Raw genomic sequence first — 24,787 nt, 5'->3', positions numbered from 1 at the left:
CGGGTCCCAGCCTGCCCTATCAAACGAGGTGCAGGAGAGGTGCTACTGTCCTCAGCATTGCATGTCCTGCTGTTTCCTGCCCTTGGGTCAGAGGGTCGACCCAAGGCCAGTGCAGACACTGGGGCCCTGTAGGAGCAGTGGGCAGCAGGAGCTTTACCCCAACCCCAAAACTGTCATGTTGCAGGCTCTTATTGAGAACAGGGGCTGCGGTACTACTGCTGTGTACAGGATGTGATGGGCCCCTTTCTACAACGCCTGTGTCCATCCTGGTAGTAGACATACACCTTTCTACTGCCACCCATTAGAGAAAGCTTCAGCTCTCCATTGTCTCAAATGCTCAGAACCTCAGGCTGAGTGCTTGCAGAGCTGACCATCTGGGAGTCACACAGTGCCAGCAACAGGAGGGATGAAAATCCCATCTCCCACTTGCCATGAAGGGCTTTTTCGCTGCTCTGCACCCACCTCCTGCATCCCTGTGCTCATTCCCTGTGTCCACCTTCCTGCTGCCACTCATCCCTGACAGAATCTCCCGAGTTGAAAAGGACCCATAAGGACTGTCAAGTCCAACCGCTGGCTCCCCATAGGACCACCCAGAATCCAAGCTCTGTGTCTGAGAACGGTGTCCCAAAGCCCCTCAGCCCCCAGCACTTGGTGCTATGCTCAATGCCCTGGGCAGCCTGTTCCATGCCCACTGCCCTCTGGTGCAGACCCTCCTAGCTTTGTATCGTCAGCATGTTTTCTTGGGCATTGACACAAAGGGCCAATGAGGGCCCACACCCTCTCTCTCCCTCCCAGCTCTTCAGCCTGGTGACCCCTGGGATCTGACGTCAGCCCTCAGCCTCTGCCACATCTCCTGGCATCCTCACTGAAAAGGACAGCCTGAGCAGCAGTCCAGGACATGTGGCTGGGGAAGAAATGTGCAAGGGAAAAGCAGAAGCCCTTATTAAATGGCTTGTTCAAAGATAAACCCTGGCCATCTGTCAGCCTGCCCTAGAAGAGGCACTGTCGCAGCAATTAGCGGAGGGAAAGACAGCAGAGATGCCAAGGAAAAGAAGCAAACAGCAGCTTGCTAACATTTCACACGGGTCTATCGCCAACGCGGGGAAGGAAGGAGTGGGGGGAAAAGTGCAGGGAAGGGAGCGTGCACTGCCTGGAGAGGGCAGGGGCTGTGCGGAGAGGTGGGAGCCTCCCGGGGCCACAGGACGTTGGGGACCAGCACGATTTGGCACTCAGTGTCCTGGGAGCAGTTCACAGGGTCCCACAAGATCCTGGGCTCTGACCTGCAGAGAAGCCCCTGCAGCAGGGCTTGTCCTGGGGCCCAGGGCCATGGGACGGGGGACAAATGGTGCAGATGTGGGGACCATGCAGCCATGCCCCTCTGACTGTGGCAGGGGCTGTGACAGTGGCTGTTGGGGCTGTGACAATGGCTGTGGCACTGAGCTCCTCGGGGACGTCGGGCTGAGGCTCCATGCCGAGCTGAAAAGCTGCTTTAAAATGCGAATCGGGGATTATAATTCCTAATCCCTTCATTGACAAGAAGTGCAGACAGGACAGAGATGTCAGCTCTTTCTCTCCATCCTACAGGACCAAAACACATCAAGATGTTTGTGCTGCAGGGGATGTGGCTGTGGACATGCTGGTGACATCAGGAGGGCGGGCAGGGGTGGAGAGTGATGTGCCCACCTCCCACTAAGAACACTCGTCCCCCCATCTCTTGTCCCAACCCCACTGAGATGCAGCTCCTGCAGTTTCCAGGGGCATAGCAGGAACTGGGTTGCTCTGGGTGGAGTGAAGCCAGGTGGGAGCCAAGGGTGGCAAAGTCTGTGCCGCTGTGACAATGTGAATGCTGCAGTCTGCCTGCACCTCCGAGCACGAGCACTGCTTGAATGTGCCATTAGAGATGCAGAAGGAAGAGGAAAGTTGTTAAAATGCGTACACCTCTCCCTGAAGGGAGAAGGTGAGACAGGAGATCAAGAGGATGCCAAACAGAGAAGAGGAAGGGGAAAAGAGGGCAGGAAGGAGTGGCACGGACTGCCCCAAGGGCTGCCGCACAGGTCATGCAGGCAGAGAGGTGCTGGCAGCTAGCCCCCACGGGAGCCTCCATCTTTCAGCCATCAGGCAAAGTCTCCCTTCTCCCCTTCTCAAGGGCCTGAAAGGTGTGACAGGAGCGGTACGGCCCTTGCATCATTTTCATGACAGCATCCAATGCATCGTTTAATAGACAAGTAGAGAGACTACAAGCAGTGATCACCTGGCCTGAACCTGGTGGTGCCACACAGTGTCTGCGTTGCATTGCACACCTTACACACACGTTCTCACATCCATGACCAGCTGCTGGAGCACACCCGGGGGGTAGCCGCACTATGAGCTCCCCTGTCCTGGGAAGGATCAACCCTGCATCCCTGGGGTCATGATGCTTGAGCAGCATTGAAGCCATTCTCCAGACTTTGGCATCACCCCCAGCTCTTGCTGCTGCTGCTGCTGCTGCTGCTGCTGCTGCTGCTGCTGCACAGGGTATGGGAGCAAAGGCCTTCATTTTTTCACAGCCCTCAGGAAAAAGAGGATTTTGAAGGGATTTGAGCACAGTTCCCTAAATAGCTCCTTAGAATTAAGAGGTTTCAGGTGGATTACGCCAAGAGCCAGCAGGTGTTGGGTGCCATGGGGCAGTGGAAAGGCAGGAGACTGGGGCTACAGGAGCCACATGCCCTTCAGCTGGCATCTGAAACCTGCAGCCAAGAAGTCACCAAGTGCACACGGGTGGCATTTCTGCAGTGTGGGGTGAGCTAACGGAGCCAGCCCCGTTGCCACTGAGCAGGAAGACTGAGTGCAATGGAGGTGAGAGGGCTCCTCTGTCACTGGGGAGGAGATGGAGCTGAAATGCTGGAGAAAGGAAACAGCCACCGGGGCAGAGCAGGTTCCTCCATGCATGGCCACAAACACTAGGCTTGGCAGATCCAAGTATCTCTGATGAAAGTGAGATGGCACAAATTCAGGAAAGGCCACAAAGTCTTTAAGAGCACACACAGCTCTGCAGAAACTGGTAGAGTGATGTTTGAGAGCTCTCTCTTAGTAATACCAAAGAATAACATTGCTTGGCGCAGCTCTTTCTGGTCTAAGGAAGGAAAGAAGACAGCTGGAGCAGGTTGTAACTGTGATATTGGGGTGGGTACAGGTCCTTAGGGACTGGGTACTGGGCCGCAGCTATTGGAGGAAGAGAGCTGAGTGCACTCACAGCTGAGCCACACACACAGGGGAAAGTGGCAGGGGTGAAAGGAAGGTGTGTGAGGGGAGCAGAGAAATTAGGCTGGAAACAGGTAGAAACAGAAGAGAAGGGAGGGAGAGCTGCAATTTGGCAGTAGTACCAGCAAAAAAGGAAAACAAAGCTCGCTGAAGTAATTAATTTCTACTGGGTGGGTGGGAGCATGGAAGAAGTGAGGCAAGAGAATGAAAGGAAGCAGGACAAAAGCATGAGCCCAAGGAAAAGTCACACAGGCAGGAAGCTGCAGATGGCAATTCCTCACTGAATATTGTTACACAGAGAACACGAGTGCAGGGTAGCACCCCTGCTGCCCTGGAGTGAAGCTCTGCTTGTGCGAGGGAGCTCTTGGCCAAGAGTTTCCAAAAGGACTGCTGACTTTGACTCCTTCTACCCTCAGTCAGGGGCTGCCCCAATACTCCTGGAAAATCAAGATCTTTCACAGCGTTCACTCACTCAAGCACTGGGAGCTGCTTCGGCAGGGGGATTGGACTAGATGATCTCTAGAGGTCCCTTCCAACCCCTACAGTTCTGTGATTCTGTGATTGACTCTTTTACCCATTACCCACTTCTGAAAATCTCAGCCTACATTTAAGGGGAGGGAGGTGATGTAACTAGGGTGCACAGGCAAAAGCAGGGTTTGTAGTAAAGGTAATTCCTGTGGAGATCAAAGAGCAACAACTATGATTCTATGAACTGCCCTCAGCACAGATGTCCCTCAAAGGTATTCTATGAGCACAGATGTCCCTCAAAGGTTATGAGAAGGTGGGCTCCTTTATTGCCCAGTTTATAAACATAGGTGAAAGTGGAATACAAATTTTCAGACACACTGGTGCATAAAATTACAGGATAAGGAAGAATGATACCTCTGTAACTACCTGAGATTAACTGTGAGTGCAGCTCTTAGTGTTTGGCTTTTAGCTTTACATGACCCAGCCTGTACGTTTAGATCTTAGGGTCAAGGTGTGGCTGCTGCGCAGAGCTGCAAAGGGCAGGGCTCTCCACGAGAGAAGGGCTGCCTTCTGAATCTGGCTGTGGCTCATGGGGCCAGCCTGCTGGCTGGGTGGTAATGGTTGGAGATGTGCAGGGCTGAAACATGGCACCCGAGAGCATTGTGTCCTCTCCTGATGCCTTTGTCCAGTTTGGGCTGTGTCATATAACTACCAGCATGCAGGGCTTTTCACTGGATTTCACTGGAATCACTTGCTCTGCCATATCCCTTCCAATGATGCATTTGCTAACATCGTTTTATACTACATCATTTGATCACTATCTATCTGAGATAGGAACCTGGTGGCAATCCAGGGTGAAGCACAGCTGTGTGCTATGAGGCGTGCTCTGCAGGATCACATGGAAGTGCAAGATGGATAATGCAGAAACAGTGAACCGTCAGTATAAGCTCTCTAGAAACATCACCCCTGGTCGAGAGGAGAGAGCTCTGGCTACAGGCTGCTCCTCTCTGGGAGCCAAGGCCAGAGAGTTGCATGATGGAGACAGTCAGTGGTGTTAACGTAGGGTCAGCTGGGAGGAAGAGAGGTGCTGGGGTTCCTCTGCCTGGTCCTCTCCTGTGAAGCCACTGCAGAGCCGGGAACAGTGGGCTGTGCCAGAGGGGCTGGAGGGATGGCCTGGTGTGAGCAGCTACGGGGCAGGGCAAGGAGCTCCAGCTCTCCTCCTAGACAGCAGCATCTGATCCTCTGCCATTCAGGGACGTCTTTGGCTGGAGGCCATTCTTCTGCACCTGGACCTCCGTCCGGGGCTGCGTCATCTGCTGGAAACGCTGCTCGGGAACAAGGGGAGAGAGGGAGTCAGCTGAAGGTTGGGACCCCCCATCTCCAGCCTCAAGGTGGCCCCATTGCCAGTGCGAGGAGACAGTGATGTGGCAGGGAATGCCCTTGCAGCACCACTCCACCTCTGCTGCCGGGCTGTGCGAGCCCCCTGCTTTGGTGCTGCGCAGAGAACTTCTTTCTGAAGTGCAGGGATCACTTTTTTAACATGGGGAAGCAGCTACCAGGCAATGCCAGCTGCTAACAGGAACAAGGGAGAGCTGTAATATCACAGGCTTCAGAGCAGAGCCTTTTTCCAAGCTTCCCTGTTTTTGCAGCTAGGGTTTCCTGTGAAATGTCATTAACCAATTGTAGCGTGCTGACAGGTCGTGGTCTGTGCCTCTAATGTGGATCAGACCAGTCCACCTGCTCAATCCTTTGCACCAGCAGTGATTCCCACCGCCCTCAACTGATTAAATGAAAACTGTAAAGAGCAGTAAAATGAAGCCAGATCCCAGGAAGATACAGAGGGGCAAGTCATTACTGGAAGCGTGCAGACTAAGCACCGGGGGTGATGAATGCTTATGAGTCACTTTGTCTGCCGGAGTGGGTCTGATGCTGCAAAAGAGAAGGCAGGGGAGGATAGAGCCCGACCTGAATTAGGCATCACTAAGCCAGGAAGAGGTTCCTTGCAGCAAGGGGAAACAAGCTTCAGCTCTCCAGCACAGCTGAAGTGGCTGTTGCTGGGTGAATTCCCTGGAACGATCACTGAGATGCTTCTGCCATTCATGGTCTTTTCTTTTCCCCTCACATTCATGTTCAGTAGGATCAAAATGACTTGTAATCTTCCCTGTCTGTCAAAACCACTTTATTCTGCATTGGCATCTAATTTCCCTCCAGCTTCAGCTCTATTACGAACTAATCCAGGATCTGTGTGTATAAGAGGCCAAAAATTCTCTCTGTCTCTCTGGCACACGCACACACATACACAAAAGCCTGCCTCCCTCCTGCTGCCATCTGCTGCTTCTCTCTGGATCTATGATCACCAGGAGCAAAAGCCCTCAGTCAGAAGTGCAGCTACTCCAGGAGGGCCGCAGGCTGGCTTGGATCCCCCAGATACCAAGATGTGTTGTCACATCCCTAACGGGAACAGGATTGAAAACATATCTGTTTGCTTGACAGATTCCCTTTTCCTCCTTTTCCAGCTCCTATTATGAGGGGTTAAGAAGCCCTCGAGACATCTGAGATAGGCTCTACAGGTGGAACCACAGCTGGCCCTCAACCCAGCGTCACGCTAGTGGCTTGGCATAACACAAGTTTGAGTCCTGCAGAACCTCAAGGCTGCTCCCAAGACAAACAGCAAGAACCAGAAACTGAACTCAGATGAGAGACCAGAAAATGAAAGCCACTCTGAGACAGCAGACCCAGGCAGATCCTGTAGCAGATCCCATCTAAGTGGTGAGCTGTGAGGAAGGAAAGTCAAATCCACTTGCAACCTGACCTCAGAAGCAGCAGGCCCAAAGCTGACCTCAGCCCAGCAGCTCTAGCCAAAGCACTTGGACTTAAACAGTACTCAAACTATGACGTCCACGAAGTAAGCTGGCAGGGTTTAGCTGGTGCCAGCCGGCTGCTGGGAGCAGGCTGGGAAAGTCATAAATCAGCAGCACCCCTGCAGTGACTGACTGCTTGCACCTGTAGCTCACAGCACTGAGATGGGGACTTCGTGCACAGCACTCTCAAGATGGAACGTCAGCACTGTAAATAAGATCTCAACAGCAATTACCAGGTATGACATACAGAGTCTCGTGATTCACTGCTGCATGTAACCTTGCTCAAGTCAAGAATAAATATATATATTTTAAGCAAGATCAAAGAGTTGTAGGTATTTTGGGTTCTGCACAGAAGTCTGCCTTGCTTCTTAGCCCCCTCATACACTGACTGCTGTTAGCAAAGTGCACGTCAAATGATGCTGTCTCCATCACTGGCAGGTCTTAGCCCTGAATTGTCTCAAGCTTCCTCCCTGGAGGATGCTGATCTCTCTGCTGAGGAGTGCTGGGTAAATATGCTCATAGCCAGGGACCACTGGGAACTGGGATTTCTCTGTGTTACAAAATCTTAAGGATTTCTTCACAGGAGAGGAGTGGCAAAGCCATACATACCTGCCGGAGAGTCCCTGTTGAGGTGAAGAAGCTGTACAGCATGTATCCTGGGATCAGTACCATGGAGGACAGTGCCATGAGCCAACCAATACCTTGTCCCCACGCGGGATAGACATATTTTCCCAGCGTCAGAGGGGTCATTTCCACCACACTGAATAAGAACACACCCTGGGAAAAGAACAAAAGCCACAGCAAGTGAGGATGTGCAAGATCAGAGCCATCCATTAATTTTTTTCCTTCATCATCCTCTTAGTGCCAAGCAGTCTTACAGCAATCCAACAGCTCCTTGAATTATTTTAGAAGCTTTCAGCCCATCATCTCTTAATTTTCTATCATTTCTTCACTGACTACCCTATGCTGAAAGCTGAAACTGGAATAACCCTAATTTCCTTCTTCACCAGACTGCTCAGATAAGCAGTGCCCCTGCAAGCAGTTCCTAACCAAGTTGACAGCATCTTCACAGTTGTCCTCAGGAGCCTTTAACTTCCTATCACTGTCCTTCTCACACCATTCCCTGTACTACTGCTGCTGGAAATGTAAGAACCAGCAAAAGCAAAATTGCTCCTCCAACAGCTGTAATGTGGTGTAATTTTGCTCTGACAAGCCTATTAGGCAGGAGCCACAGGGGCTGAGAACCTTCTACCAATAACAGCTTTTAAATAGGGTAAATTATTTGCTTATTCCAGATAGAAGAATTGAGAGCATAATTTAGATTAAATAATTAACTCTGAAGACTTTCTTATGCACGATTTCCTGCAGATACTTTGTCCATCCCAGGTACACTGCAGTTATGGACAGGCTGATAGTGGACTGGAAACATGATGCAGCCCTTCCAAACTAAGAGGTCCTTCTGGGTCCACTCCTGCAGATAGGACCCTTCTGTTCTTACCAGGCAGACAAGAGGAGTGAAGAAGGCCCAGCAGATTTTCCACCAGATGCAAGGTTTGTAGCCAATCATTTCCTCAATGTTCCTGTAAAATCTGTTCACACCTAGAAGAAGAAAAGGCTGTTGAGAAAAGCTTCCCACCTGGGCTTCACTAATTCTCATGACAGAGCAAAGGCAAAAAGGTGACAATGCTGTGGTATGAGAACTGTTATCTAGAGGGCCCAGGGATGAGGATACAAACGCAACATCGTCTTTCATGTTCATGGTGTCTTGGGAGGAGCCTGAAGGCAAGACCACAGGCATCTGCCAGTTAGTGCACAGGTCTTTGTGGAGGCCTGGGGAAGTGAGGTGACAGCCTCACAGTCCTGATTTTCTGGAATTATAAGCCTCAGCAATTTTTGGTTGCAAATCTTTTATAGCCTTCACTGTTGGATGCTTCTGAAAAATCTCACTTTGCCCGTGGAGACAAGAAAGAAACAAGGTCTTTTTTTGCTTACCATAACACCAAGAAATTGAGATGGTCTCAAAGAAGACAAGAAAGAGAAGACACATGCCACTGGCTGAGTAGTAATCAAACAGCTTGAAGACATAAATGCCACCCTGAGGAGACAAAGCCAGTGTCAAGGAGTTTAGTTATGGACTACACTTGACAATATTAGCCGACTGTTGAATTGCTACTATCTACATCTGCTGGCTTTAATGCTTATTTCCCCAGACAGGAGAGCAGGCACTGCAATGTTTCTACTAGAATCAGGTTCCCCGCAGAAAAACTGATGTGCTCTTCAAGGCAATTAGCCAGCTTGTTCAGGTATAGTCAATGGTGAGTAGAAAAGCAGGTATTCACGAGGCTTTCTTACTTATCCCTGTTTTAGTTGGAGTAACCTAACTTAGTGCACTCCGCCCCTCCCAGGAGTTTTGCTGATCTGCTCCTCACAAATTCTCAGACCACTCAGTGCTGATGTCCACACACTTGGACCTTGGCTTCAGCCCCAGAGGTTCAGGGCTCCAAGCAGCTTGTCTTCTTCATGTTATCTTAACCCTCTGCACCAAGTGTTCCTTCAGGGTGGGCTTTGCTGGCCTGAGACCCTATTGCAAATAGCAAGACAACACACCAGTCTGGCTACAGCAATTATGGAGGCATCACTTGAGATGTGACAGCAATGATAAGCCCATTTGTCCAAAACTGAGATGGCTCCTAGAGGTGCTGTCCCTTCTCCTAAAGCTTTTGGTGCTACTGTGAAATGCACAGGTGACTGGACAGGTGCCAGGAATGGAAGTACAAGCATGGCTATCTGTACCTGGGTGATATTGGAGAATCCAACGAGATAAGAGATGAAACAGACTACTGCAATGAAGATCTTCTTCCTGGCTCTGAGGATATGAGGATATTCATCCATCAGGGCAGTGACAAACCCCTCCACAGTGCAGAACTGCAGCAAAAGACACACACCAAGGAAACATCTGTGAGTATCTTAGCCTGACATCACCCCTACCTACAATTAACCCCCATAACTGACAGCCTCATTGCTTTAAGTGTCATTTGTAGACAGTAGAAAAGAAGGCTCTGCACAGAGCTGGCCTGAATCATGTCCTGGAAGCACCTCTTTCTCTTCACTAATTATACAGGGAATAGAAACACTGAGCTTAGATACCTAAAATTAGCTGAGATATATCTCCATCTTTGTCTCCCCCCAAACTCTTGAGGGCCACCCCACCTCTGCCCTGCACACAGCTCTGCTAGCCTCTCCATCACAACAACAGCTGTGCTGCTGATATGTGTGCTTGTCCTTTCCTGGGTTTGCTCTTCTCAGCATACTGCAGCAGTGCTTGTGCTGTTCTCTGATCTAAAGCACTCATTAAGGTATCTGCATCACCCACTGTCCAGTCCCACATGCAAGTGCGTAACAACAACATTTCTGACTACACGCTCCTCAAGTTTATTTCCCTCTTTTCAAGCACTGCATTAAAATGCACATAGTACATTAAAAGGCCATCCTCACAGCACGTGGTCTTTCTAGAGCTGTGCTGTGCCAGGCACAGTGAGTTAATGCTGTCTGTACCATCATCTTCCCTATGGCAGATTGTATATGTGTGAAGCGCATCCTTCTCTCCTATTTCCTCTTAAACGATGAGATTCACTTTTGGGTCTCGCTCCTAAGAACCACTGGTAACGTACAGATCTCAGGGAGCACATCTTGCCCATAGAAAAACCACTGGGAAGTTGGTGAGGGCAGCAAGCTCCTAGCTTCCCTGGTTGCCCTCAGTGAATGTACAAACCAGTGCAATGGCAGTGATGGGTGGATATCAGGGACTTCTCTGTCCCCAGGAGAGTGCTGTAGAAAGTGGGGGTATTTTTAGGTTTAGATTTGAGACAAGAAGAAAGCGAACAGTCAATAGATGTGGAGGTAGAGACATACAGACTAAAAAGAGCAGCAGAGCACTGGAAAAATCTATGGAAGCAAAGGCAGACGTCTGAGTCACTCCTGCTGCTGGGCAGGGATGGTAGAGGAGCTCACATCCCGTTGGCATCAGGGAAGCTGAGAGAGGCAAAGAGCGATATTCCTGCCTGGGGTTTTATCTCCACGAGCTGCAGTGTGGAAAGCTGCATCCCAGAGAGCCCAAGCTCAATTGCTTTGATTGGAATTCGTAATGAGCTCAGCCTTTTATGTTGGACACAAGTGCTATTAAAGCATTGCTTGCCATTAGCACATGGGTTAAGCTGCCTTTATATTCATTGTCAGTGAGCTCTTTACCCCATCCCACCCAGCTCACTGTCTACAAGAGTCAGGACAGAGCTGGCACCACGGTGTGAAGCATCAGCATGACAAAACCAACCCTGTCAAAAGCTATTCCTTCTGCATGGATATATGGCCATCACCTGGCACTGGGCAAGGCAGAAAGGGACTAGGGCTGGGGAGGGACTAGTGGAGAGGGTGTGCGTGAGGGGCATCCAGCATGTAATGGGTAAAACAGGGAACCAAGCGGTGCCACGCTGGTTAATAAAACAGAAACTTCATACCATTCACTGGAAATGACTTTCCATCAGCCTCAGAGGTGATACAGCCACAGGGGCTGGAGGGGCTGTACTTCCAGCCTTGGGAGTGCAGCTCTCTGTGTGGCTCAGGGTCTAACTTTCCCAGCCCATGTACCCAGCCTTAGACACTCCCCCGGGGTAAGCAGGCAGCTCCCATGCTGCTTTCAGGAGTGAAGAGCATCTGCTGATTGTTTGGCCGTGATAACGTTTTTCTCCTAAAGGTTTTATTTCCAATTACTTCTCCCTTCTTCCCATTTTGGTGCTTAATCACCATCACAAGCTGCTGTGTTGAATGACCTGGACTTGGCCGACTCTCCCCCATCCTCACAGTGCCAGGGGTGTGCTATTCCTCTTTGGTCACACTAACCAGAAGGAGAATCCTGGTCTGTGCAGGACCAGGACAGGGACCCAAGAGCAGGTTAATCACAGCTGCCAGATGTGCAGCATTGGTTTCGCTGCTCTCAGCCACACATCCTCATGAATAACCTGCAAGAGGTGGTCTCGCAAAGGACAGATGCAGGCTTGCAGTCACAGGGCTTAGCAAGCCCTTGAGGGGAAAACGCCTGACCTGGAAACTGGTAGGTTAAAAGAAAGCATTAGCATGTTATGCAAGAGGGTCTAGACGCAAGAGAGCTAAAGCCAGAGTGGATCAGAGGCACAGCAAACATTAAGGACCACGAGCGGCAAGTAGGGGCATAGGAGGGAGGTGCATGCCATCAATGTAGGTCACTGCTTGTGTTCAAGACACTGCAGAGAAGATGAGAATGATGGCAGAGAGGCAGATGGAGCTGTATTGCTGAACTTTTTGCTGAGACTCATGGACACGAGCAGACCTCCTCACAGCACTGCTGAGGGGGAATGGTCTCATTGCTGCATCACAAACTCAGACCTCAGCCCGACCTTCCCTTGCTGGCCAGGCTCCCATGTTCCTCTGGTCCCATTGCCTGGAGGGTGGAGAGGGACCCTGACGTGCCCTAATGACAGGAGCTGCTCCTCATCTGCAAGTACCACAAACAATATTTAAAATAAGTCCTTATTTTTTAAATGGATACTTCAAAATGCATGTGTAATTGCAGCCCTTGTGTGTGTGTTGTTCCATATGCCTAAGCTGCTGTGCTTTAAATTGTGTGATTGACTCAGAGCATCAGCATGCATGCAGAAAGGTCCTTCCCATCTATTTAACTGCCCTTCTTTAACAGCTTGTTTTCCACGTGGTGCCTCCTTCCCCCCACTCCTCCTCCAGGCAGTGATAGCCCCCCACAGACCAACCAACCGCCCTCTGAGACCAGCTGGCGGAGGGACCTGGAGAATTTCAAGTGGTATTTGAGAAGCAAATGCAGCAAATAAATTCTGCACAGTGCTTTGAGGGCTGATTGTCATGTCTCAAACTATTTACTGAAGCTGAGTGAATAATCCACGGAGAGCAATTTTTATTTTCTTTCTTTTTTTTTTCTGTAAATGGAGCTTCTTTTGAAATGTTCAGTCATTATTTGAAATTATTTGCCAAATAATGTCTGTGGTAATGCAGCTGTGAGCTTCAGGACGTGTTTTTGTAGGAGTGTACAGTAACTGAAAAGCAAGTCTCATAGATTGGATTTTCTTGGAAACCAGGTATGACAGGTCAGGGATGTGCCTGAGTCTGAGCAGGAATTAGATTTGGGTTTATGAAGGCTATGTGTAACCCAAGAGAGCATCCATTTTGCTCTATGGCTTTGCACAGCAAGGAAGAACCACGCTGGCACAGGGAAGGATGCAGCAGACCAAGCACACACTTCTGAAAGAGCCTTTGGTTTTGTCACACCCTTTCCTTCAGAGGGGCAGCCTCACTGGGTAGCTACATTTAGGCTAAATTATCAGATAAAGTATTGCCACCTGTTAAAGAAAAAAAAAAAACCAAACCACAGAACCCGTGCTATTTGACAGGGCTAGTTTCCCACTAGCTCCATTCAGAGGTTGTGAGCTATTGGGCAGCTCAGTTGCCAGTGCCAGTCAGCAAGACCAGGACATACTGTGTCCCTGCAGCAGCAACACTTCTCTAGGGTCATAAACTGATCTGAATGGACATCAGTTTTCCAAAGATCCTTCTGCAGAGAAGTGGTGGTATTCTCATGAGGCTGACTGGTCAGATACCACCCCACTTGCAGTATATGAGAAGAGTGCAGGGATGAGGACCACAAAAGAGAATATTTTTATGTGACAGCCTGTGAAAAGATTCTGCTCGGCACTGATTTAAAGTGCAGAATGGAAAACCACTGTGACGTCCAAAAATATATTTGCATCTTACCCCACTTTGTATCTGGGCTGTCTCACCTGACTATCCAGGCCCAGCATCATCAGCATAGAGAAGAAGAGGATCGACCAGAGTGGGGACAGGGGAAGCTGGGTGACCACCTGCGGGTAGGCGAGGAAAGCCAGTCCAGGGCCTGCAGAAGTGAAATGAGAGACAAGTCCACATTTATAAAGTGTTCTGTGGAAAGTCAGAGTGTTGTGTGACAGTGAACAGAAACAGCGATGGCAGTCAGGAACTGCAGGAAACTACTACAGGAGATGTCACCCATGACACACCAACCGTGCTGCGTGCACAGGGGTGGGATGGGATGCAGCAGTGAGTACAGAGATGCTTTGCCTTTTCTCCTCCTGCCAGCAAGAGAGTCATCAAATCACTGCTACCAAATGGAGCTGGAAAACTTTGCTAGAAAAGAAAGAGATATTTGGTGCTGGTGTCTTTTTTTTCCCCATCACATAATGCTGTTGCTTGAGATAAAAGCTTCCTCTGGATAGACAGCAATTTCAAAATATGTCTTTGGGCAAAAAGACACAACCTCATCTATGTTTAAAAAAAATTATTCAGAGATTACAATTTCAAAATCTTGCATGGAAAAAGGACAGCAAGCTTTGATCACATCTACCAAGAACACAGGCAGTATGTAAGGAGGCAACTATTCTCCAAGAAAGGTTGTAGAAAGCAAACATTAAATATTTCACTGCAGCCAAAGCTCACAAAACCTCATCACTGAAAGCAGGTGGACATTAAAAGGAGGCAGGAATACTCCCTGCATCAAGAATTGGTGTGCAGTGAATGTCAGCCGTAGGTGGTTCAGACCTGTGTTGGGCAGAGGGCATACAAAGAGGACTGTGTGCTTGGTCATGGAGAAGAAGGATCTGAGAGCATCCCACATTTGGGGAGAAATTTCTCTAAAAAGGCTGCTGTTGCATTTGCACCTGGGTTTGCTATTTTGGGTGACTTGTGGAAACTTCCCAAGGTGGATCTTCAAGTGTGTGAAGTAGTATCAGTTACACACACACACTATCGTTATGCTGATGCCAGAGAATGTGTCCCTCTACTCATGCACAGCATATTTTCCTGGGAAAACTGTATAGGATCTGACTCCTGCATTCTACCTCGAGGACAGCCCCTGAGTAACACTGCGAAGAGATGTGAGCTCTAAGAAGTGATGCTGGGGGATCAGGGAAGGAAAAGACAATTCTGGGTCTTATTAGTCATGTTTTCTCACCTGAGGAGGCCAGCTCTGAAATAGACTTCTTTGTGATGTGCGACATGAAGCCAACGATAGAGAAAATAACAAATCCAGCAAATATGCTTGTGGTGGAGTTTATACAGCAGACAATAATGGAGTCTCTGGAGTAGAGAAAGAAAAACAAGAAGCCACTTTCAGGTCCCTACCAAATAGATGAGGAACAAAGGCTGGGCAAAGAGAAGACTAAACCTTCCCCATTAAGGGAGGTGGCAGTGTGTCCCTCAGCTGCTTTGTGACAGGGGGTGTCTGCAGAGGCCAGGCACCCAGACTTGCTGTCAAGCCTCCATCCTTGCAAGAACTCAAGGCAGCGGCAGAGTGGGGCTCTACTGGCCATGTGATGGTGGTCACAATGCATGGTTCTCTGCTGCTCCCACCACAAAAACCCAGCAGAGCCAGGAAAACCCAACAGACCTGTAGACATTGTTGTGGAAAGTGTTGTAGCTCCCCAGTGCAATCAGGGACCCCAGCCCCAAGCCGTAAGAGAAGAAGATCTGTGTGGCTGCATCCATCCAGACCTGCAGAGAAGAAGCACGCTTTGTGTCTGTCCTCCAAAATGCAGTCAGTTTGGTGGACTCAGCTCACCATTACCCAGTCTCTGGTCCATCTCTCCCTCCCTGCAGGGACTAACAACCTGCTGCACATGGCCAGTGTGGGCTGCAGGCCTGTGGGCTCAGCCATCCAGCACTGGGGTGATCAGGAAGCAAGGCATTCTCAACCCAAAGCAGAGGCTCCTTTACTGGGGTAATTTCCTCATCCCTCATGGATGATATCACCTGATTACAGCAGAGATGCTGCATAGCTTTCCACTCACAAATACCGTGAGTTTTGTCTCAAACTGTGAGGGTAATGACTACATTAGTGGGGAGATATTCCTTTTCTGTTTTAGTTCTCTCTTAAAATATTGAAAGAAACACTTGTGTAGGTAGCTCTGTGTCAGAACTACCAAGAGGACAGCCACAGCCAGGCAACTAACCTCAGAGTCGGACAGCTTCCTGAAGTCAGGTGTGAGGTAAAAGAGGATGCCCTCCTTGGCCCCAGGCAGTGTAACTCCCCGAAAGAAGAGGATGAACAGCATGAAATAAGGGTAGGTGGCTGAGAAATACACCACCTGCAAGAGACACAGTAGGAAAGATACCGTCATTAATTCCCTGTCCATGGTGGCACTACAGACATCTTTGAAGGGAGACAAGGTCCCCAAGCACTGCTGCTCATGGCTGAGCCTGAAACCGTGGAGGGAGCAGCCTGTACAGCCCCCAGAGGGAAGAAGCTGATCAACATCCTCCTTGTGCTTTCTGCCCCCCTCTCCTATGCAAGTAACGTTTCTGTCTGTTTCTCTCTGCCAAAGACAAGAAAGGATGCACTAATCACAAAAGTAGCGGGTTAAATTCTGGATGGATTGCTCAAAGACAAGGGCATTGCCAAGGGATAAATTTAGCCCACAGAAATAATCCCTTTAAGTCATCACATCCTTATTTTGCCAGCATTCCACTGGTCCAATGCATCAAGCAACATTAGCTCTCTTGTCTCCAACTCTTCAGATAACTGTGAGCGTGTGCCATCACTCAACAGGTAATGGCAGTCACTGGGTTTCTGCTGTGACTGCATAGCCAAACCCCATCTGAGAACCCCTAGGGGTGTCAACAGTGGAGGTGACCTCCCTCTGAAGTGCTTCTTTCACATCTTCCCTGTAGATTATTCCTTTCATAATGCTGTCCCTCTAAGATCATGCTGTGCTCTAAATAACACACCTCAATATCTCAGCATCACCATTTCAATAAACTAAGCAATTACCTCTCAACTGTGCTGGTCTGAAATGCTACACAGTGAATAATCATATGCTTCTGATCTGTAGGCATCTCATCTATACCTAAAGGGCAGCAGAGAAAAACTTTTAAAGAGTTGGTGAATGTTTTTCAGTCTGCAGTGTTTCAGGAGACATTATTTTTATAAGGTGGAGCCTGGAATACACCTCATCATCTTGAAGAACTGTCCTGATGCTGGTTTACATAAGTTATCTCTGAAAATCTCTTCCCCAAATCTTCAGAGAGACTGAGAATATGGACCCGTGACTTGGCAGGGAAGAATTATTCTCTATGCTTAGATTGAAAGTTACCGTGAACATAGTAGCAATTTTTACAGCCGTGCAAGGTAAATGTCAAGAATTTAATAGCATCTGCTGCAATTCAGCCTTGAAGCACCATAACATTAGTTATAGACACTCAGCCTAAATTGAGTCTGGAGGATATTTTGACAGCTCCGAACCACCTATTCCTCATGCCATACCTTGCCCGTCCACTCCACGCCCTTCCAGATGGAGAAGTAGACCAACAGCCAGGCCAGGGCCAGCGTGCCAGCCAGGGGCCAGCGGATGGATCCGGGCTCTCCCAGGCCCCCAGACATCTGATGCATGTTCCTCCTAGGGTGGAAGAGGTTGTATTAAGGGGAAGTCTGACCCCTGGAGCTGTAAGGATTGGAGATCTCAGTGGTGGATGGAGGGTAAAAAGCCAGATGCAGACATGCACAAAATCCTAGAGGGACCAGAGGCACACAGCAAGGGGGTTAAGGGAAGGAGGACAGATGCTGTGAGGCCGTTTCTCTCCCTTCATCTGACATGCAGCTGCACGTTGCTCCCTGCCCCATGCCCACCCAACTAGTGGCCAAGGTCAGGAGATGACAGGGAGGGCAGCAGCCCCAGTAGACAGGTGGGATGGCTGCAGTGGGGAGAAACCTGGTGTAGGCAGGCTGTGACGTACTCCCAAAACTCGGTGACAGCACTGGTGAGGTTGGTGGTGTCATCCAGGGAGTAGTTGGAGAAGCAGCGGTCAGTGTTCCAGGCGTTCCCACAGCTCTGCCACGGCAGGTCCTGGGGGCATGGCTGTCGTTAGAGTCACATCTCCAGCAAGGAGAGAAACCTGTCTTCTTTTCAACTACATACACAGGTTGTTTTTGCAAAGGGGACAGGCAGCTCATCTGGATGGGCAGGAGTCTTGCAGGAAAAGGCATTAAATGGTTTTCCAAAATAATAATTAAGTGTGAAGCAGATTTTCCAGGAAATTATATCAAGACGTGATTAGGGCAATGTCATAGCTCTAATAAATTGTAGCAACTCCCTGGACAGTAAGCTATGTCCAATTAACTGTTGGTAATTAATAGCTACTAATTAAAATAGCTACTGAGGGATATTGTGTTTAGAATCACTACAGCTTTCGGTTAGTTTCACAAAACAAGTGGTTGGAGTTCTCTGCACAAAGAACAAACACTGATTCATTCCTTATCTCCCATTCATACCAAGCCCCAACATGCGAAAAGCAATGTAGCATTGCAAATTGGAGGCTAAGAGTCTGTCTATAGGAACAAACTATTGTAGCATAAGCATGGGAGTAAAAAAAATAGCACTGTAGCTATTTCACATGGTCTCCTTCCCTGATTTTTAGCATTACAGAGGAGTTCCTGGATATTTTTATGCTGTGGCTGCATTGCTGCAGGTTGAACACATTCAGCTCTGGAGCTGCAAGCAATGAAGCTACAGCATCACAGGTTGTATGAGCACACAGGCAATTTGTCCATGCCCCATCATGCCATGCTTAAGCAGCTCAGATACAACCCTGCATGTAGCAGTCTCGTCTTACAAGCAGAGAAAGCACAGCCAAGACATGTAGATGGATGCAGAAGGGCTATTCTGAATGATTTCCCTTTGTAAAGGGCTCCAGCTTGGCAAAGCTTTTGAGAACGTTTGTGTCCTTTCCTGTCCATACATGAATACAGACTCTTTTTAAAATGTTATCTGTATTTTAAGTGCTCCGTGGCATCAGAGCCTGCAAGGAGCATGCTCATTCTGCAGAAAGGCTGTGGAGGGACAGACAGGAACACCCCAGCATACCCCCAAGCTATTTGCATTCATCCTGTGATCTTGCTGTGTACTTGCTAAATGCACTGAAGTAAATGCAGTGGCTCAAGCAGAGCTACAGAGCATCCCTTCAACCAAGTGACTTGCACGTCAGAGATGCAGCACAGCTCTTCTAGGAGGGGCAGGCATGGGGACATTTTGTTGCTGCTCCATTTCCTCTGGATCTCAGAGGACAGAAGCTGCAGCAGGCAAGCTGGGTTCCCTGTTCAGGTTCAAAATACTCCTATTCAGATTTAGGAGGGGCAGGGAATAGATGTTAGCCTAGCATTGTGATTGACACGTTTCGGGAGCTTTCTGGTGAAAGCAAAGGCTGTGACCCAACACCTTGAGCTGACTATGGAGACACCAGTGCTGTCACCTGCCAGATCTGTTACACCTGAACAAACCAAAGCGACATCCTAAGATGCATCTTCATGGTGTGAGAAACTGCTCCCCAGAAAGCAGGGAGTAAGGACTGCGCAGCCAGTGTCACTAGAAATCTGTGACTCACCGCAGTGAAAGAGTTAAAGAGATAGTAGAGAGACCAGGCAATGATGACAATGTAGTAGATGTTAAGCCAGAAGGAGAGAACCACAGCTGCCAGCCCCACTCCTGTAAAAGAAGGCAGAAAGCAGCATCAATCCAGGTCTCAGGTGCCCAGGTGAGCTCCTGGGCATCACAGAAAGCTTTGTGGCAGAGACAGAAAAGACAAGGCAGTTTATCAACTTGGCAAACAGCACAGATACACTGTGCCCTCAAGAAAGCTTTTCATCCACCCATTTCCACCGGGTGAAAATTTCAGTATGCTGGATTGCTCTTTATAAACAGGATCTGATCACTTTCCCAGACTTTAGGGGTAAAGGACAAGGAGCTTCCCCCACCCCATTCCCCAGGGCTTTGCTTCCCAACCCTTTGGAGGCTCTTTGTAGGCATGTACCACCACCTTCACAAACTTACAGCACAGTACCTTTAAACATGGGTGCTAATTTCCAGACTCCCAGTCCACCCACAGAGGTATACTGGCCAAGAGCAGTTTCCAGCAGGAAGAGGGGGATCCCAGCAAACACCAGCGTCAGGAAATAGGGAATGAGGAAGGCCCCTGAAAGAAGGAGCAGAGTTACCAGATGGCTCTGATTCTCCATCAGCACCCACGTGATGACGAGCAGACTTGCTCAGAGGTAACAGTTTGCAACTAGGCTTGATGCATTTGGAAAGTCTCCTGCTGAGATCACCACCGCATTCCCCTCCTGAGCTCATACCACTGTGGATGTATATCTCTCATACATACATAAGCACATACACCATAGCTGGTGATGCCAGCCTTGCTTATTTGGTAGATACTTGGGTGCTGCTAAACCCAGTATGACAACGAAGACATACACTCAGATGCTGACATTGGTAGCTTTCTCTCACTGAAGTTCTCTGTCTTACCTGAAGTGGTGCCTTCACCTTGAGGAAAAGGACATGGGACTATCTGGCATTGGCACTGCTTCCTCTGTTTACAGCTATTTCAATCTTTAAGGGAATCTATGACCATATTTGCTCTTGTAACAGCCCTGTGCACCTCCCCACTCTTCCCCTAAGATTCATCCTAGAAGTTACTGGTGAAAACATTATTCCTATGGATCCTATTATTTAGCATGGACCCTATGGAAGTCATCTTGTTGCTAGAAGTACGGCCATCCAGCAGATGGATTTCTCACACCTCAGCGTGAGAAGAACCAACACAATAGATGAGCTTTGTCATGAGATTTGAAAGTGGTACAAGTTCAGGTCACTCTGACTTCTAGGACCCAGCACAAAGCTCATTTTCCAGCTGCTTGGTGCATGTGCTGGAGCCTGTCACTGTCCCTGTGGAGAACAAAGTCTTGTAGAAGATCCTGGCAGGAGAAAGAAGAGACACTCTACTTGTTCAGCAGCAGCTGGCCAGGTTCAGGGTAGCACTGATGCCTGCACTATCCGGAGGGCCCACATGTCAGCTGGAGTCTTCTTCTCCAGGTATTAGTGGGAAAGCAGGACACCCAGCTGGGTGAGGATGCCTGTATGTCAAGCAGGGAGTAAACCCAGCTGGGAGGGGGAGGCACCAACACCCAGTGTGGGACTCGCTGGGAGCCACCGTGCAGAGGACCAGGCAATGGGTAGTGGGGAGGAAACATGCTGCAGGACAGCAGCTTGGTGTCCATAAGCCTGAATTGCAGCCTGGCAATGGGGAATAAACAGCTTTGAGTGTAGCAGCAGGAGGGACCCTGCCTGTGCAGCATCCTGCCCTTCCTTGAGCTTAGGGCTATTGGCAATTGAGGTGACACTCTGGAGGGTCAGGTCCCTCAGCAGGCTCTAAGAAAACTCCCAGAGTTGCTCTGTCAGATGTGACATCAGTTTAGATATTTGTACTTAAAATCTGTGTGCCTGGCCCCACATCTATCTGCAGTTTTCAGCTTTTATGCCATACAGGGAGGGATAGCAGTCAACCCTTAAACCAGCAAACACTGCCCACAGATGAGAAGCTGAGCATTACAAGCTGCTATGTGCCTTTTCTTGGCATCTCAAAGTGCAAATGAGAAGTGCGTGATGCTTATTTAAAGAAACGCTCCTCTCAATTTATTCAAGCTCAGGATCTGATAGACAATTTTTAGCACCTTCTGAGCCACGTTCAGAGTCAACTTGGAGTCCAGCAAATTCCTGTTGACATCAGAAGGACAGCACAGGGCTGAGTGTTAGTCATTGCTGGGCACAGACATCCGTCAGCACGCAGAGCCAGCGGGGAGCCAGGCACCTCTCGGGCAGGATGACGCCTGCTCTGTGCAGCGGATAGGGCTCATGGAAGGCCACTGTACCCAGGGCAACTATCCCCTAACTACATGCCCGATTACAACACAGAGCAAATCAGCCGTAAGCTTATACAATGTGATGGCAGTAAGCAAGGCCATGGTATTTCCATTCAGTCCAATTGGCCTGTGCGTAATGGAAGCAGCCCACAGCCCGCGCCCCACAAAGTTCACATGCAGGATGCTAAAATTAGCATCTCACCCTCTGAGTGCTCCACCAGGGCCATGCCAGGCACTGCCCACCAGATAGCCATCATGCACCACGACCCTTCCCTGCCACACCCCACTGGCAGCAACACTTGTGTGCGTCACTTCTGCCTGTTACAGGCATCAGCTGCTCTCTGCTCCTCATTGCTGGCTGTGGGAACAGCCAGAGCAGGCCAGGGTAAGGGGAACAAGAGGTCCAGGCTGCCACCAGCTGCACAGCCCAGCAGGTGAGGTAGGGATGAGAGCAGAGGTGCCAGTTTCCCCATTTCACCTGCCCAGTATTTTTGCTGGCAGCCAGCTGGTCCCTCAGTGTGCCTGCAGCTGCCAGGTCAGAAATTACCCCCTGTGCCATTACTAATGCTAATTACAGCATTTCACACCTCCCCAGCACGGTCCCTTACGATTTCATCCGGTTTTATAAATAGGGTTGATTTGATCTCAAATAAATCTCTCCTCTAATTACAGGTATCACTGTTCCCACCTTTAAATGCAAGGAGACAGACAGCAAGGATGCAGTGTGTCTGAGATCATGCAGCCGTCACAGAGCAGAGGATGGACTAAATTTGAACAAATATGGGTACTGGTAACCAAGTATGGGTGCTGGAGTCTGGCTGGATAAATACAGGTAATCGGCATCACAGTGGCAGGGAGGGACAGCATGGGTGAGCTGAAGAGATGAGAAATAGTCATGATAGCCATAGAAGAAGTAGGTTTTGAAAATGAAATTTGAGGGAAAAGGTGTGGAGAAGCTAAGTGAGAACAGGAGACCCTCAGAGCTGCATGAATGAATACATCCCCCATGCTGGAAAACGAAAAATACTTTTCCAACACAGAGGTGATATTCATTCACGCTTACTGGTCTTTTCCAACCTTAATGATTCTGTGATTCTATGACAGGAGCTCTGGAAAGGGAAGAGCTAAGAGGAAAATAAACACCAGCATGAGAATGCTGACGTGACAACTGAATTATATGTACAGCCTGAAAGGTAAAGTGAAGGAATTTGAACTTGTGGGGAAGTCTGAGGAGTAGCGCAAGGAAGTGAGCAGCACTTAAAGGAAGAGGGGAAGGTTACTTTACTAACAGGCAAAACACAGAAAGAAAAAGATGTGGTGGAGGAGAAAAACTGTCCACTCCGCTGGTGTCCAAATAGCAAATATTCCTCTCCACAAAAGCATCTCTGTGATGATGCTAAAGAAACAGCACCATTTTACAGAGGAAAGCACCAGGGTGTGATTTATGACTTGAGCCAGGTCGTGCAGAAAGCTGACCTTCTAGTTCTCTTGATTTCTAGCCCAGTACCATACCCCATCTGCCTACTAGCACAGAATCACACAACCCAGAGCCCCTACAGGGAATGGGCCAGTCAGAAGCAAGCAGAAACACTGCATATTCCTCTTACTGTTATGCTATAATGTGATGAAAACACAGCAATAATGGCAGGGGAGGCAAAATAATAGGTTGCAGCAAACAAGGATAAGCCCAAATGCAGCAGCTATAGATGCAGAAAAGAAGGGAAAAAAATTGCTTACTTTTAAAAGGCCTCAGATAGACAATCTCTAGCAAGATACTCTCACTTCCCCCTGCCAACAATTAAATGAGGTCTGGGAAGGGGTGGATCTTGGCTCCTTCCCTTCTGGTCATTCAGGTATATTGCATGCATGTGAGCTTCTCTGGGTTGGCCCTGCCTTCCCACCAGGTACTCAGTCACTGCTTCAAGCTGTGACTTAGTATTTCTGCTACACTCACCTCCTCCGTTCTTGCCACAGAGATATGGGAAGCGCCAGACATTGCCCAGCCCAATGGCATATCCCACACAGGACAGCAGGAAGTCAAACCTCCCTTTCCAAGAGCCCCTGTCTGGGATCTTCTTCTTCTTGGTGCTTGGGGCTTCAAGGGTGATGGGTTCTGGCTCTTCCAAGGCTGCCTGCTTCACCTCAGAGGGAGAGCTCAGCTCCACGGAGGTGTTGTCCATCTTGCCCATGGTGATTCAGATGTATGGCTGCTCTTGCTCAGGGGCTGGAGGGGCAGGAAAGGCAGCCTTGGCCCTAGTCAACCTCAGATGAAACTGAAAGTGCTGGGCTAACCACCTGGCAAGAAAGGAGAGAAAGAAATTACTCTGTGTCAGTGTTCAAGACAGGGCCTCATTTGGCTGAAATGGACTCACTGGACAGATTCATACATACCAGAGCAGCCTCCTGGCTTTCCCCAGAGGTAAAATGCAGGGTAATTCTGCCCTTCTGAAGAGCTGTGGTCATGTAGACTGCTAACAACAGGCTTAAAGCTGTTTGTTATGAGCATATAGCTTCACTTCCATCTCCCCCTCATCCCAACAACTGCTCTGTGAAAAGCTCTGGGACCTGCATTCATGTGGGAGCACAGTAACAGTGAGCTACCCACAGGGCAGTACAGCAGAGACATTTATCTGGCAAGCTGAAGAGACAGAAGAAAAAAGCACATCAGAGAAGCTACATCCACCACATCAGGGCTTGAAACCAGCCAGGGAGCCATTGGAGAAATTGTGTGGCTCAGCTGCCCACGCATGGCTGGTGTCCATATTTTGATCAGCACTTACACTAAGGATGTGAGTGGATATAGGCAGCCTGTGAGCCACTGTGATCCCAGTAAGAGAGGATTCTGTTTTTCTCCTGGCTGTATCCTCTCCCTTCAGCACCTGACATTGGCCAGTGCAGAACATGGGCTTGAGGCCAGTAAGGTCTTGGCTCTCACTCATGTCTCAAACCATTATGCAGAAAAGTGAATTTAAACCTCCACCAGGGGCCATCACTGTGACCAGTACTGCAGTCTGCCAGAGAAGGCTGTTGACAAATACTTTCCCAGATGCACAAACCAGAAATAAACATCAAGTGGATATATCAGGAAACAAAGCAATACTATGAAGAGGTGGCATACCCTAGCAGTTAAAACTGGCCCTACTTGAGCTACTTATTCTTGCTAGCCTCATTGCCTAAGCAAAAAGTACCCATTTGCCCTACAAGATGCTTCTGAGTTTCTAACATTTTTTGTACAGAGACGCTCTCCCAAGCCCAAGTTAAATGACAGCATTATCTCCTGTTTACTCCATGACTACAGCAAATGGATTTCCTCCCTCTAGAGAATTTGTCATGGAGGTTAGAAAAACTATGCCAATTACAAAGAAAATAACTGTAATTCGTTCTGTTGCAATTCATTCTGCTACATCAAGAGAATACTCCTAGCTGTAGGATAAAGGCT

General features: G+C 49.0%; 1 protein-coding gene across 1 annotated transcript; it reads right to left on the bottom strand.

Moving 5' to 3' along the window:
* Positions 1–4,789: 4,789 nt before the first annotated feature.
* Positions 4,790–23,537, bottom strand: LOC136052476 (sodium- and chloride-dependent GABA transporter 1-like). Its single transcript, XM_065742648.1, has 14 exons — positions 23,303–23,537; positions 19,491–19,622; positions 19,035–19,135; positions 17,391–17,500; positions 16,921–17,053; positions 15,611–15,745; positions 15,049–15,152; positions 14,614–14,738; positions 13,409–13,521; positions 9,363–9,494; positions 8,562–8,664; positions 8,068–8,168; positions 7,179–7,346; positions 4,790–5,033 (listed from the first exon to the last, which is right to left on the bottom strand). Exons 1-14 carry the CDS (start codon positions 23,535–23,537, stop codon positions 4,929–4,931), a joined length of 1,797 nt encoding a protein of 598 aa, XP_065598720.1. The 3' UTR covers positions 4,790–4,928.
* Positions 23,538–24,787: the final 1,250 nt, after the last annotated feature.

This window comes from Cyrtonyx montezumae, unplaced genomic scaffold (assembly GCF_038088225.1).
Source record: "Cyrtonyx montezumae isolate F1298 unplaced genomic scaffold, pur_monq_1.0 scaffold_3, whole genome shotgun sequence".
Lineage (NCBI taxonomy): Eukaryota > Metazoa > Chordata > Aves > Galliformes > Odontophoridae > Cyrtonyx > Cyrtonyx montezumae.
This window is presented reverse-complemented; position numbering and strand designations above follow the sequence as displayed.

Coding starts and splice junctions, on each gene's coding strand:
- LOC136052476 (XM_065742648.1), bottom strand. CDS start 23,537: ATGGGCAAGATGGACAACACCTCCGTGGAGCTGAGCTCTCCCTCTGAG. Junction 15,153..15,610: donor GGAAGCTGTCCGACTCTGAG/GTTAGTTGCCTG, acceptor TCTTCTCTGCAG/GTCTGGATGGATGCAGCCAC. Junction 13,522..14,613: donor TTCAGAGCTGGCCTCCTCAG/GTGAGAAAACAT, acceptor TCACTTCTGCAG/GCCCTGGACTGGCTTTCCTC.